The 14915-nt window shown below is 38.3% G+C and overlaps 2 protein-coding genes across 10 annotated transcripts in view; one reads left to right on the top strand and one right to left on the bottom strand.

The window, feature by feature from the left end:
- Positions 1-6358: 6358 nt before the first annotated feature.
- On the bottom strand, positions 6359-8135 carry LOC128862766 (FGFR1 oncogene partner 2 homolog). Its single transcript, XM_054101481.1, has one exon. It carries the CDS (start codon positions 7760-7762, stop codon positions 6704-6706), a length of 1059 nt encoding a protein of 352 aa, XP_053957456.1. The 5' UTR covers positions 7763-8135; the 3' UTR covers positions 6359-6703.
- A 3334-nt stretch (positions 8136-11469) lies between these two features.
- Positions 11470-14915, top strand: part of LOC128865011 (sodium/hydrogen exchanger 9) — a 50903-nt gene continuing 47457 nt past the window's right edge. For all 9 annotated transcript variants that reach the window (XM_054104859.1, XM_054104862.1, XM_054104864.1 and 6 more), the window contains exon 1: positions 11470-12223. In XM_054104859.1, coding sequence (XP_053960834.1) covers positions 11773-12223 — 451 coding nt within the window. In that variant the 5' untranslated portion in view covers positions 11470-11772. The remainder of the gene's footprint in view (positions 12224-14915) is intronic.

The raw sequence follows: 14915 nt of genomic DNA, 5'->3' as shown, positions 1-14915 counted from the left end.
CGGAGCTTTTCCGACTACTTCAGGCCCGGCTCTAAGGTCTACGTGGGACCCAGCGGGACAAAACTTCATTTTGCTCTTGGAATGCATGCATCTGCGATGAACTTTGTTGTGGAAAACAGATGGAGAGGCACATTTATATGTGTCTGCAGCAACAACCAAGCTGCGTTTATGGCCCTAGACAGCCCCCGACCACATCATACCACAAAATAGCCCGATGCCAACATGGGTCCCGGGACACATGGGCATCGTGGTTAACTAGACCTCTGACTCTTTAGCTAGGATGGACTCTGAGGCCAACTTCTTTGGCCCGGAGCCCGTTCTGCCACTCCCTTCCGTAGCCATCAAAGCCACGGTTAGCAAATTGGTTGCTGAAACCCACAAGCGAGTTTGGCAGGATGAGAGAGACTGCAGATGGACTAAACTGATATTACCTGTCATCAAGCAGAAGCGACTGTAGGCGGCTGGTTGGACTGATGACGGGCCACTTTCTGTGGGCGAAGCACATAGAAAAGGTAGGCATCTCAGGCAGTGTACGCTGTCCAGCTTGTGAAGAGGAGGAGGCTTGAGGTCTTTGGCATTGATGTGTTAGGAAGCGACCATCTTGGCTCCTTCGCACCACAAGATCTACTCAGATTTCTGCGGAGGTCGGGTAGACTTAAAGAAAATTAAAACCAAGAAGGATTGAGGCGCTGGCGCCCGTGTATATTCGAAAGATCTCGAAACTTCCAAGTCTTTTCGCCTGGGTAATTGGAACGGTATTTTCCAAGCAAAAGTTCTCAGGATAAGGAAAGCTTGCACGATGATTAAAAACCATCCACAACAAATATCGGAAATATGTATTTTTTCAGATAGTCAAGCAGCCATCTTAGCTTTAAGGTCACCTCCAAGGATTTTAAAAATCGTCAGGCAATGCAAAACAAACTTAATGCTTTAGCGCGAACGGCAGACATCACACTCATCTGGGTACCTGGCCATAGGAACATAGAAGAAAGACAGGGAGCCTCCTATAATGAATCCGAAGCGGGAGAAATAGGCTGTCTCCAAGGCGTGCGCAAACGGGAAATCTTTTCGCTATTCCAGATGCAGACCGTTGACAGATGGACTAACGCGGATACCTGCAAAATAACTAGACACATTTTACCCCATTTCAGCAAATTCAGAACTGACGAGCTGTTAAGAAAGCTACGAGCAGACGTATTCAGAATTACGTCAAGAACTGGCCTTTGGGGGTTCATACTAGAAAGATGCGGTGGCTGTACAACGATAAAGATGAAGAACCTGCAATATGGGAAACAGTCGTTCTCAAATCTAAGGAAACAGTCTTTCATTATCTCTGCCACAGACCCTAGTCTGGGTGCCCTACGTCATTGTATGCGGAGAGAATTCTGAAAGGTTAACTTGAAAGCAATGCAGGAAAGAAAGAATAGATAACATAGGCAGATTCATAGTCAAATCAAGATGGTTCGACTAATAAAAGTTAGTGGGTCTACAAGTCGTGTATCAAAATGGCATCTTGTGTCTGGACTGTATCACTCCGACAAGACCTCTACCCCCACCACCACCACACGAAGCCCACTCAAAGATAAATTATTTTTTCTGAAAGCGATGGCGTCTAGGCGAGTAATTACAGAAATCCGAGTTTATTTCTGCCATAAAGAAGATTGCCATAAAAATCACCAGTCATAAAGAAGAAGGAGGCGCGCAAGGGATACCACAATGAAAGTTTTACTGTTTTCAATTAAATCAAAGTTGTAGCCGACTGTTCTCCAAGGCCTCCCACGTGGTCATCGGCATCCCCTGACTGGAGAATTGGACATTGTTCAGGAAAGCGCAGAACAGATGGACCTCCATTTCTTCGTGTGCTATTTCGAAAATCCGTTGAAGAAAGTTCTGGGGATTCTACGTCATTCAATTTCCTAAGTCGAAGCTGTATTTACTGGTCATTGGACGATCGGCACACACCCAGAAAAGCTAGGTTTACCAATTGATTCCCATTGCAGAAGCTGTGGGGACCTTTCAGAGATGGAGACTATTAAGCACTTTCTCTGTAAATGTCCGGGTTTGGCAGCCAGACAATTAAGGTTACTGGGGGATCCTTTCTTCGGCAGCCTGCGGCTGTGCTCCAACCTAAATCCCATCGACCTTCTCCATTACATCAACAGATCTGGTGGATTATGTATATCTGCCCATTGGAGGTCTCATAATGGTATCAAAACGGCGCTTTAGTGCTACTTGGGGAGCGCCAGACTGGTACGTCAAACCTTTTACTTACCTGCATACCTGTAGCCGACTGGAAAAACCTGCGGCACGAACGTAGCACTCTCTATACTAATCATCACCTATACATACAATTAATGCGGCTGCCAGTCAAATGAATACATCAATCAAGTGCCTTTTTGCTGCGTTTCCCATCACTTTTTTGACCATCTCGGACTGCCTTGAGCTAGTCAAAGGTCTGAGACTTGCTGGCATACACTTTACATTTCAATGAACCCCAAACAAATAAGTGCTAAAATCTGGAGATCTGGCCATTTTTTGTCCCGGGAATTTTCATTGCAGAAATTGCATTACTTGATCTGCAATGCGGGGTGCACAGCGTTTTATTGAACTAATAATAATCGCCCGGATCTTTTTCACACGTTTGTGAGCAGAGAAATTAAGCCAATATCCGCCGTTACAAATTAACAAGCGAAGGCGGTTTTTCTGAAGAAAAATGGCCCAGTGAAGAAAAATGGCCGTCTCAAACAGACGCCGTTTTGTTCATGCAACGGTGATTCATACTTCTCACATGGATTCTCAGTCGTTTTGTCATTTCGTAATGATGAGTCTCAAAAGTGCGATTTTCGTCTGTGGAGAGGGTGGGATTTAAGGGGTCCCAGTGGTTTAGAGCTCGAAAGTTTAGAATATTTTCAGGCAATTTTTTTTTTTTTTTTTCAATAAATGAATGGAAAACGATATTTAAATCTTTTAGGCTTTTTATTTAGCTTCTTTTACATACAAAAATTAAAAAAAAATTTTTAATTTTAAAAATGGCTTTGAAGTTGGCCCTCCCGAAAAATTGGGCCTGGACGTTGTTGTACATTTTGGCTTTTCTATTTATCTGAAACACAAAAATCAAAAGAAATTATGAATCAGTATGACTGTAGCTGTGTCCCGCTACTAGAGTAAAAAAATTTTAATTTTTAATTTGACACTCTAAAAATAGGGGTTTTTTCAGTTTTTTTTTAACAAAAAAATACGAAATAATTAAATAATAATATGATTCTGTTACGGGTGATAGCCAGTGAAGTTGTGAACAACATATTAAAATTTCCAATTTATTTTTTTGACAACACCAGGCCGAAAAAAGTCGTTTCGAGATAATTGAGTTTACACTTTGAGGTACAGCATCGCGCGGACCGCTCTCTACCTAGTTATAGAGAAGCTAGGCTGAAGCTCTAATATTGAAAATGTCCGCATAAGATACTATTATTTCGAAATATCGAAAAAACGATCGATTTTGTGAAATTTCTAGACCACCGGGTCCCGTTAAGGGATTAGGAGTAGTCAGAACTTTCAAAAACTTGATTTTTTTTTACATTTTCTTAAAGTATAATATCTTAAAAATATTGTGTGTAAATTTGAAGTCGACATTTGAGTCTGTCAAATACTTTTCGAGTTATTCGACAATTAACAAAAAGGCGCTCGGGCGCTCCAGAATCAAAACTTTAAATGCGTTTTTCTCAAAACTATGTTTTGTGAACTGGCGCTCACTGTAACCACTGTAAACCGCTTGGTAGATTTCAATAAAATTTATACTGCTTTTGAAAAACATAAAAAAACTCGTGCCTGATTGAAGGATTTTTTTTCCAAAAATGTCTATTTTTTTAAACAATTAATTGTCGGTTTTTTTCTCGAGAATCTGATAAATATTTCCTGAGGCCGCCATATTATTAATTTAAAAAACAAAGCTTCGATCAGGCACAAGATTATCTATTAATAAAACTTATTTCGCTTGTCCGATTGATTAAAGATGAATCTCCAAGGACTTGTGATGATCACCGTAAGGGTCTTCTGGAGAAACGGGCTCCACACAAACAGCGATGACTTTTACATTAATGTTTTTTTTTTGTTTGTTTTTAAATTTAGCTATGTTTTTATTCTTGTAAAATAAAGTAATTGACTAGAAAAACAAAATTATTGAAAATCATCATTTTTCGCGCCTCTGACTACCCTTAACTCCTTAACTTTTATAAACCAGATTGAGAATTTTTAGACTCCGAAAAACACCCATATGTCAATTTGGAGCGAATATAAACGATAAAGCTAAAATCGATTTAACTCACCATGTAGATTTCATTCTTGAATTTCACTCATAACATATCTCGAGCGTTGAAAAAAGGTAAACAGACATTTTTTCTGTATTAAAGCATTTACTTCAGTACATTTGTAGGAAAAATTAAAATGTTTTACCGCAGATCACAAGGTTTATATAATAAAGTAATTATTAATAAAATCAACATGAGAATAAAACAGAGTTCGTATTAACTTTTTTTTTAACATTTTTGAAGGTTTTTTCGGGCTCAAAATAGGTATATCCAATTGACTCACGCCGATACAAAAAATGTTTTTCCAGAAGTTTAGAGCCTCATTTTTATACGTTTTTGAGGATTCCATACAACTCTGCTGAGCCGCATTAGGTGTATGGAATCCTCAAAAAGGCTTCTTGTGTGACACTCTGCCATGTAGGTCAATTTTTTGGTAATTTCTCTGTCATATCATTAGATATTTGAACAGCACTTCAAATTAGATTGGGCCTTAATTTATTTCATATCTAAATGCTATTTTTATTTTCTGATCTTATTTTTGACTGTTGACAGTTATGATTTCGAGGTTGTAAGAGACTTCGTTTATTTAGGAACCAGCGTTAACACCGATAATAATGTCAGCCTTGCAATCCAACGGAGAATCTCTCTTGCTGACAAATGCAACTTTGGACTAAGTAGGCAATTAAGTAGTAAAGTCCGCTCTCGACGAACAAAACTTTATATGGCTCTCATCATGCCCGCTGTTGTTGTTGTTGTTGTAACAGCATAAACATTCCACATACATATATGGGGAATGCTGCTGAAGTGACAGTCCTTGGCCGGATATAAATCCGGATCGTTCCGGTAACGTAGATCCGACTGTCGTGGGAACGTCATCATGACCGTCTTATCGTATGGAACACAAGCTTGGACGATCACAACATCCGATGAGGCCTCCCTTGGAGTGTTTGAGAGAAAGATTCTGCGGAAGATCTTTAGTCCTTTGCACGTTGGCAACGGCGAATGGAACAATGTTGTATGAGATTTACGACGATATAGACAAAGCGCAGCGAATAAAAATCCAGTGGATGTGTTGGTTGGGTCATGTTGCCCGATTGGATACAAAGTATTCAATGCGGTACCAGCTGGTGATAGCAGAGGAAGAGAAATGCCTCTTCTGCGTTGGGGTAGAACTTGGATTCAGTTGGTGTGTCCAACTGGCACCGGTTAGCACGAGAAAGATTAAGATTTATTTTTCCGGTCTGCGATAGAAAATTTTAATCTGAAACAATAGATTTACGGCCAACATTTGAAAGAGATTATCTTTAAAAAATAAATGTCATTAATGGTTCTACACAAAAATAATAAAGATTACCCAATCAATTTAAATTTCATTGTTTTATTTCAATTTAAAACCCGAAACCTCTAAATTGATCACCCTTTATAAGCAGCTTCATTACGGCGTAATTAATGTCGAAAAAAAACTAAAGGTGTCGATTTTTGTTTCTGGGTTTATTTCTAGAATGTGGCCTAGTGGAATGATGAAGACCTAAGGTAGTTAGATATGCCAAGCCATGAAGCCATACTGATAGGGCCAGCCCAATTGGCTGATTGATAGCCAGCTTTCGTCTTTAATACAGTGAGAATTCTTTTCCCGCTAAAACTTGCGGCCAGTTGTTAGAAATGTTTCCATCCAATCAAATCAAAAACTTGAATAACTCCACCCAATTCCTTTTGAACTGTTTCCACGACAGTGAGTATTAAGTTACTGGAACGTTACCTTCCCACGACAGTCGGTTGCACGTAATCGGAACGATCCGGATTTATATCCGGCCAAGGACTGCCACTTCAGCAGCATTCCTCGTATATGCACGGGGAATGTTTATGCTGCTACAACAACAACAACAACAACAACAACAAACCGGATTGGGTTTGTATCAAAAGTTCTTTGTTTTGGTTCGCGTATGACCTATTTTTCGTAAAGCAGTAGAAAATAATATTCACCTCTGAGAACTCTTGAGACAACGTTAAAATGCCCTTTAATGGCCGTAAATAAAGAATATATCCATTTATTTAAGTTTAAATATTTGTATGTATATTTATTTATATATGAATAAAGGTGCAAGCCGCATTCATCCAACGGACAGATGCAGCTCACAAGTGTTGTGGATCTTGATTTTGTTAGATTAGTAACAGTTTCAAGTGCTAAATATCATTTTCTTGTTCTTGTAATAATGGTCATTAAATAAGTTAGTGGTAGTGAATGCTTACGATTATAATTTCATATATTAAGAAATAAATTTTAGAATTATACGTATTATGTGAACAAAAGAAAATGTAGAATTAAAGTAAAATTGTTTACTCCAAAGAACCAAAGACAGGCGACAACGATACAATCGCCTACGATTCGCACCCTATCATGTTGCAGCTTTTGGTGCCTCAACCGAGCCGGATGTGTTTGCTGTACCCACCGCACTAGATGTGTTCCCCGTTACTGGTGCAGTGGCGCTTAACGCAGAAGCGTTAGCAACAGTGTCAACAGCTGTAGCATTCTCTATGGTAATGAGCGTTGTCGTGCTTAATGCACCAGGATGATTTATCGGAGGAATAATTGAAATCGGCACCGATTCACCAACCAGCGAAGGCCCATTATTATTTTCGCCAACAGTGTGTAACGTTGCTATCTTACTCGCATTAATGTTATCGGCAGTGTTCATATTAGTGCTGTTCGGGGTATCACTAATGATGGCATTAGCTACAGCAACTGCGTTCGGCAGAAGCGAAATTACTGAGTTGTTGTTCACATTTTCAATTGATGCTCCTGATAGTGAGAGCTCATCAGCCGAATCGTCAGCACCATCTGTTTGTACACCCTTTTCTTCCAGCATATGGTCATTTACTCGTATAGGTTGGCTTGCAGATCCGAATTGTTTTGAAATCTGTAGCAATTCACGTAATATTTGATTTTCCTTGCGCAACCGAGACATGGTCTCCATATCGCGGTGCACCGCTTCATCATCCACAGAGGCTGCGCGCTGCATAACGACGGCCATTTCTCTGATTTTCGCACGCTGTTCCCGTATAATAATCCAAAGTTCCTCATTGTAAACTTCTTTAAAGTTAATTTTGCTTTCGAGTATTTTGCTGCTTGTGTGTTCACGATATTTCTGCATTATGAACTCCATGGTGCGTTCGTAATCTTCAATGCATATTTTTAATTCCCGATTTTCTTTCAAAATCTCTGAACTGGTAGCATTTTGTTGTTGTATACGATTCACCATTTCGGAATTTGATTTGTTATTGGAAATTCGGTTCAACGAATCCATGTCATCTTGAAATTGTCGCAAACTTTCTACCAAGCGATTATTGCCTTCTGCTTCTACCAGCAAAGCATTACCCAACAGTTCTAAATCTTTTACGCGACTAGCAATCCGCTGTGCGTCATTTATAATCTGTCCCACCGACATATTCGACATCTTTGGTTCAAATTGGAGATATTCGAACAACCGTAGTCGACGAATGGTGCCCAAACTTTTATTTTCAGCACTTTGACAAATACCAAATTGACTGTTTTTCGACGCCTCTAACAGCAATGCTCTGCCTCTGCTGCTGAAGCTGAAGCTGCCACCGCCTCAGTTATTTTATCGCTTTTTATTCAGCAACTTTACGTTTCCTTTGTAATGTGATTTATATAAAACTAAAGTTGCTATTTTCATTAAGTTCTTTAGAATTTTTTAATTTTTGTTATTAGTCTGTGAGAAACTTACAAAAAAAATTTCTGAACAAAAAATGAAAAACTTGTACGCTGACGTTTGACAATTCGTCCCAATTGCAAGGCACCTATGACAGCAGTTTACATTGCCACAGTGTAAAAATTGTTAAACACAAATTAGAGTATTGTTACGTTAACACACAGCTGATTACTTTGCACCTTATCAAACGAGAACTCAAAAAAAAAAACAGCCACAGTTGTTTTAATATCAGTTAAGTGCACGACGTCAGCAAACGAAAACGAGAATATTCGGCGCAAACCAGCTGATTTGTGGTAAACAAATCGAAGGGATTTATTTGAAGAAGTTGAAGGTGCCTCATTGACTAGTGAGATCAATGACCCAGCAAAGCAAACGAAGTGCTTCAACTGCCTTGTAAAACCCTCGTGTTCTTAGCACAAATACATTAAGGATATTGTGGCAAGTTATCCGGAATCGTAAATCGGGTGAATGTATTTTAGAGTAAATCGTGAATTTTTCACTAACTTGTAAATATTTACATAAATACATACATAAGCATTTGCTATAAATAAAATCCCATAAAATACTTAAGTAAATATTTATTTTTATCTATAGGAGTATGACTCAAAAATAGTTAAATTTTTACATTTCGTAAGTTTATATATTTTGATAAACAAAACTTGTATAAGTTTCGGGTGAAACAGAGTTGCGAGTGTCATTCAAGCCAAGCAAACCTGCAATTGCAATTCTACCACGAAATAGTTTGTAAAGACAACTGTCGGTCGGATTTCCCTTAGTAATAATTTGGAAATGAAGCTCGAGCCGATCTATGTTCTGCATGCGTACTATTTGGCGAACACAAAATGCGTCTGCTGGATATTCTCAGTTTGCTGCATAGTTGCATTCTAGAAAACTGAAATTCAGTTTGAACATTGTTTTTTTTCTTACTCGCAACACTTATTGATTTGCTCATATATTATAGTCACAAAAAGCGTTAAAAATGGGTATTCAGAATATTATTCGCATTGTGGTTCTATCATGGTTCTAAAATGTACTGATTGGCAGCCCTGTGTGGTGAGAAAGCAATCAGCTGACACGACTTCGCGGGAAAAATTTCTCATTTTACACACGTACACGATATATCGTCCCCTTAGTATAACAATAGCCTATGTGCTCATAGGCTATTATTTTTTTATTGAATTTTCGGATTCTCCATCGTCTATTTTATATGTGGTCAAAATTTTGTCAAATTCTAGTTCCACAAAGTGGGTCAAAACGTCAGTCAAAAAATAAGAAATATTTACAGACATAACGAGATTTGAGTGAGAGCTACTTTCGACAAAAAGTTTGAAATTCATTTTCTCAAAACATCAAAAAATTTATAGGCTATTTTAATACTAAGGGGACGATATGTAACCGTCGCACGTACACATTTAAGAGTTTTAATTTGCTTGGTGCTCTCATAAGTTTGATCGTTACGTCGGTGAGTGTGGGTTTAGGTTGAGTGGAGTTTAGGCCTGCGAGAAACACGTGTTGCTGGTATGGTAGACTGGCCTAAGTTATTTAAAATTGTGTCTAGGTCTTGGATAACGTATAAATGGACTATTTTTGAAGTGAAACTTCTTAGGCGTCGATGGTATAGCGGAAATGGAGAGTAAAATTTCAAGGCAAGGTACAACGTTTTGGGCATTTTCGTTCCGCGAGAGAGAAAAATGATATAACGTAGAGGAAAAGGAGAGAAAGAGAGAGAGAGCTAGAGCTTATATATATGTATCTTAGATACACTTTAGGCTACTTTTCCTGAGTTTTCCTTGTGGTTGCTAATTTCTGGTGAGAAATAACACTGCCTACTTTTTGGCGCTTGTTTGTTGGTGCAAACTTGTAGGAAATATTTTTTGGTACCTACTTTTTGGCGTTATATTTCCTTGGTGCCTACTGCTTGGGGCGTTTTATGGTCCCAATTTTCTTGGCGTTTTATTTTTGTGTGCCTACTTTTTGGCGCTTATTCCCGTTTACTGGCTAGTACTTGTGCGAACTATAAACTGCTCTCCATTCCAGCGTCGGATTTATTGATATTGCCTTGCGGTAATTTGTGCCGTTGCCGCGGTCCTAGAATCGGTGCGTTTGTGCGGAAGATAAACGCTCGGAGTAGTGCACGTTGTTGCCACGGTTTGTGTCCGGCATTTACCTACACCGGTCGACCCAAGGTGGATTTATTATAGGTGACAGCAACCACATATAAGTAAAACCCTACATGTATTTGGTGGTGCGTTTGGTCCAAGCATCGCGTCAAAATCAGTAATCAAATGTAAACATACGAATGTAAACATACCAATACATACAAACAAAGCATATCATTTTGACGTAAGCCATACCTACGGCGAAAAATTCAGCTGGGTGAATGCTGTCACCTATAATAAATCCACCTTGGGTCGAAACTTCTCCGTGTTTCGTAAATATTATCTATTTGTATTCTCTGCAAATGTTTTGAATTTATTTAGATATATATTCTTTCTTTCTCTCTCATTCTCTCTCGGGTCTCTCCCGCTTTCTTTGTCTGCTTTGAAAGTTTCTTCACTTCTTTTATGTGTACTACGCTACACGCACTTTTTCGATCTCAAAAGTATGTTTTAATTTATAAACAAAAATCGCATCATAACCTAACGGTTATGACCTAATTTCATGAGAAATGGTTTTGTTTATTGGTAATATCAATGCAGATTCCTAGCAAAAAGGTGTTTCCATGGCAGTAATATATTTATAATTGCAAAATATTCTTTGGAATGGCACATAATATTTTTGGTAAAAGTTTGACGGAGCTTCTTCAGTGGAGTGTGCCATGATAGTGACCTACAATTCTAGATCAGAAATTCTCTACGAGGATTATCAATACCTACCGTCAGAATTAAATGTTCTTAAATTACATTAAAATAAATGTAATAAACAACAAATGTTACATTCCGATCTACGTTATTTTAACTGGTCAAACCCTATCAATTTATCTCCCCTCCTACGCCGTGCGATAAACTCTTTTAACTCGATGAACTACTTCATATTTTATGTATTCGTTCAGCTAACCACAATTGTTTCATCTTATCAGATAAACTATCTAAATCAATGGTGTCTATTTACTTTACCTTAACTTCTGGCGTGACACCGAAAAATATGGGCGCCAATATATTGTTAGCGGCACGTTATTGTTAGCTACAAAGAGCCTGAATAATTACTGTTAATTGAAAGCCACCTGTAAATGTTGGAGAGAATTCGTGAAAATGATCGGTCGCATAATTGTGCGATCTGGCTACCCGATTCCCAACCAACCCTGTGTGGAGAACTTTTTGTTTAGAATAATATTCTAAAGCAAAATATGAACAAAAACAATCATTGTTGTTGCTTTCCCATGGCAACAAAATAAAAACTTGTCACTGTCAAAGCTCAAATAATTGTCAATAGCGAAGAAGAATAGACGAAAGAGATAGATACTCGGATGTCCAGAACGAAGGATTTTTTTATTTCTGAAGTTTATTTGCGTAGAAGATTCGACTGAGTAATCGCGTAAAAGTTAAAATAAAATTGTGATAAACGTTGTGAAATACGAAAAATTTCCATCATATTGTAAAGGAATAAGAAAAAAATTTGTGAAATATACATAATTACATAAAATTGTGCTGGGGCTAGGTGTGGGAGGCGAACATCGTAAATTCGTCGTCTCATATCCACCTCTATAAGCAGAATAAAAATATCGATTACTGACTATGACGACTGGTCTGGCAGTATATAATCCTGGGGGAATAAGCATGAAAAGAGTACACCACCACAAGTGGGTTAAACGTGCAACAGCACCACATCATAGAAAAAATATACAACGAAATAATTGCCTACGAAGAAGCTTTTCATTAGGCAACAATATCCGAAAACACAACGCAAAAGCGCTTGGAGGTGGCGATGGGGGTATTGTGTGGTTTGGCAATGTCCGCGCATCACACGTACTATTCTCATTTCTACTGCTAGCGGCCCTAACGCATACCTCCAATGCAACTGCGACCGATATTGCGCTGGACGCAAAGGCCACGCTCACACATAGAATTGATAGTCTTAATCTCTTGGTTTATACCTTTTTGCTGACGTTAACTGTACTAACAATTTGGCTGTTCAAGCATCATCGTGTCTCCTGGCTACATGAAACTGGTCTTGCGGTCATTTACGGTAAGTCAACAGTTCCATATGGCTAATTTGTACTGTAATTAGACGCCTTATCAATTCGAAAGTGTATGAAGGGAAGCACTCAACCTCTACACAAAATAAATCGATCCATCAAATACTTTGATTGTAACAAAACTTGTCTACAAAATTTATTGCGCGTAGTACACCCCTCCGCGCGCCTTGGCCATAAAGTACTTAGTGCTTAGTCGTAGCAAATGACAAAAGCAAATATAATCCGCGCAATATAAACAAAGGTATTATGATTCACGCTTCAGCAGTATGAAGTGCTAACATAATAAATATTTTTACAAACAAAAGTGTTAGTATAATCATTTAATCGCTGCGTGGTATTGATAACATAATTTTAGATACTTTCATTTTCAGAAAAAATGTTGATAATTTCGCACATTTCCATGCTGTTAACCCATTTATTTACTTGTTCTTTTGGTTAATTCATAACAAGCTGACTTATTTTGACTTTCAATAAAGATAGTAATAGTCATGCATGTGTTCAAATGTCGAGTTCCCTGCTGGGTATGGACGTGCATGCATTATCGACGTGCACATATGTCTACATACAAGATGAAGTCCAAAATAAACAAGACTGAGCTAAAATAGAAACGACAGGAGCTTTGTTCTAATAACTTCGAGTTCATTTATTCAAAATAGTCCCTTCTGGCCTCGATACACTGTTTTGCGCGATCTAAAAGATTTTCGAAAGAGTGTTTCAGCTCATTGACCGGAATGCCCTTCAGGATGTCCGTGCAAGCCTTTTGGATGGCTTCTACGGACGCAAAACGTTTTCCTTTCACGGCCAAATACAAATTAATTGTATGTAAAGCCGAACAATTCCCTAAATCATTTCCATCAAATCATAATTGAATTTTAGTTCAAAGTAGACGATCTCTAGGTTTATTATTCACATTTACATTGAATAAAAAAATAATTTAAATTGTTATGATTCTTTTTCTTCGAAACACAGTTACAGCTGTGCAAATTGCCAATAGCGTATACGTTTTTGTTTTTGCTGTTGTGACAGCTAGCAAATACCTTAAGTGGCTACAATAATCACGTTTTGTGTTATAATTATCATCCTATAGAAAAACGATTGAAGTTGAAACACGTTGCATGAATTCCATTTCTATGAAAGGTTTTCGTCATTTCCAATCGGGCATGTAACGTAATCAAGGAGATTGATTATGTGTGAATAATTTGAATAATAGAAAATTGAGATGAACTACATATGTATTTACTTTCATGTTCAAGTAATAGTGGCATTTTGTTTTTTTTGTGTAAATAAACCGATTATTCTTCAAATAGAGGTAGTGTCTGTAACTTCCGGACTACTCGCCAATAAAGTGACTTAGCGCATTGGGCAAATTTCTATCATTCGAATAAATATATAAGTACATATGTACATAATATATCTACCGAAACCCGAACAGAAATTAAATATTTCGAAAGTCGGTGCCAAATTGTACACTTCGCCGCTAATCTCTGCGCAGCCAAAACGAAACATCCTAAAAACAACAACAATAATAATCATTGGAGTTTGCAACCTTTATTGAGTATTTGGCCGCGCTCGTCCTCCTATTTGTGTTGTGCGTCTTGATGCTTTTCCACAAATGGATGGACCTATAGTTTTATGCCGCTTCCGAAAGGCAGGTGCTTTTTTATGAGGACATGAAAAAGCACTGGGAGGTTTTCCATTACCTGTCGATGATCGAATGCTATTACTAGGTTGTTTAATAAGTTTTGCGGATCGATAAGAAAAGTTGTCGCTACTAGCCAATATTTTTTTGTTATGTTGGTACACTCTTCATGTGAACGTACGTAAAGTTTCATTTTAATCTTTGTTTACAAGCCATTTAGTACCAACGTGTCACAGTATTTTCTACAATGGAAAAATCAAGTATCCTGCAGTGATTGCATTTTTAATTTAAAAGCAAAGGAAATTTATAAACGAATGTTGAAAGTGTATAAGGCCTTTTCGCCATCAATTAGTGTAATAGAAATATGGGTTGCTGAATTTAAACGAGGTCCCACAAGCCTTGAAGACGATCCACATCAACGACGTCCAAAAACAGCAACAAAGCCAGAAATCATAAAAATCAGGATCTCGTAAGGAAAAAAAATCGTTTTCATCTGGGCAATGCACCAGTTCACAATAGCTTTTTGGCAATGGCTAAAATCCATGAATTGTTGGAGCATCCATCGTATTCACCAAATTTGGCCCCTTGCGACTTTCAACTGTTTCCAGACCTAAACAAATGTACGGGTGAGAAGCGTTTTTCATCAAATGGTGAGATCAAAGCAGCTGTGGAGGCATATTTTGCAATTTTTTTCGCAACATTCCCACTACAGTCGGTTCTACGTTACCGGAACGACCCGGATTTATATCTGGCCAAGGACTGTTGTTGTTGTTGTTGTTGTTGTTGTTTTAACAGCATAGTTAGCCCTGTCAGTGTAGGTATATCATCGGTCGTCTTCGTCTAGCTCATCTAGGGGTAGGCCCAGGAAACATGCTGTTTCGACGGGTTGGGTCCAGAGGGAGAGGGGGGTTAGATGAGTCTGATTAAGGGGGCATGTGAAGAGGTGGTTAGTGTCGTGCGGGGTACCTTCACATGCCGGACATGTGTTTGGTATGTGGGGGTCAATTCTGGATAAGTAGGAGTTTAACCTGCTACAATATCCA

This window comes from Anastrepha ludens, chromosome 5, assembly GCF_028408465.1.
Source record: "Anastrepha ludens isolate Willacy chromosome 5, idAnaLude1.1, whole genome shotgun sequence".
Taxonomy (NCBI): domain Eukaryota; kingdom Metazoa; phylum Arthropoda; class Insecta; order Diptera; family Tephritidae; genus Anastrepha; species Anastrepha ludens.
Note: the sequence above shows the minus strand (reverse complement) of the source record. Positions and strands in the feature narration are given on the sequence as shown.

Bases quoted from the DNA above. Each gene is read 5' to 3' on its own strand.
- LOC128862766 (XM_054101481.1), bottom strand. From the start codon at position 7,762: ATGTCGAATATGTCGGTGGGACAGATTATAAATGACGCACAGCGGATT.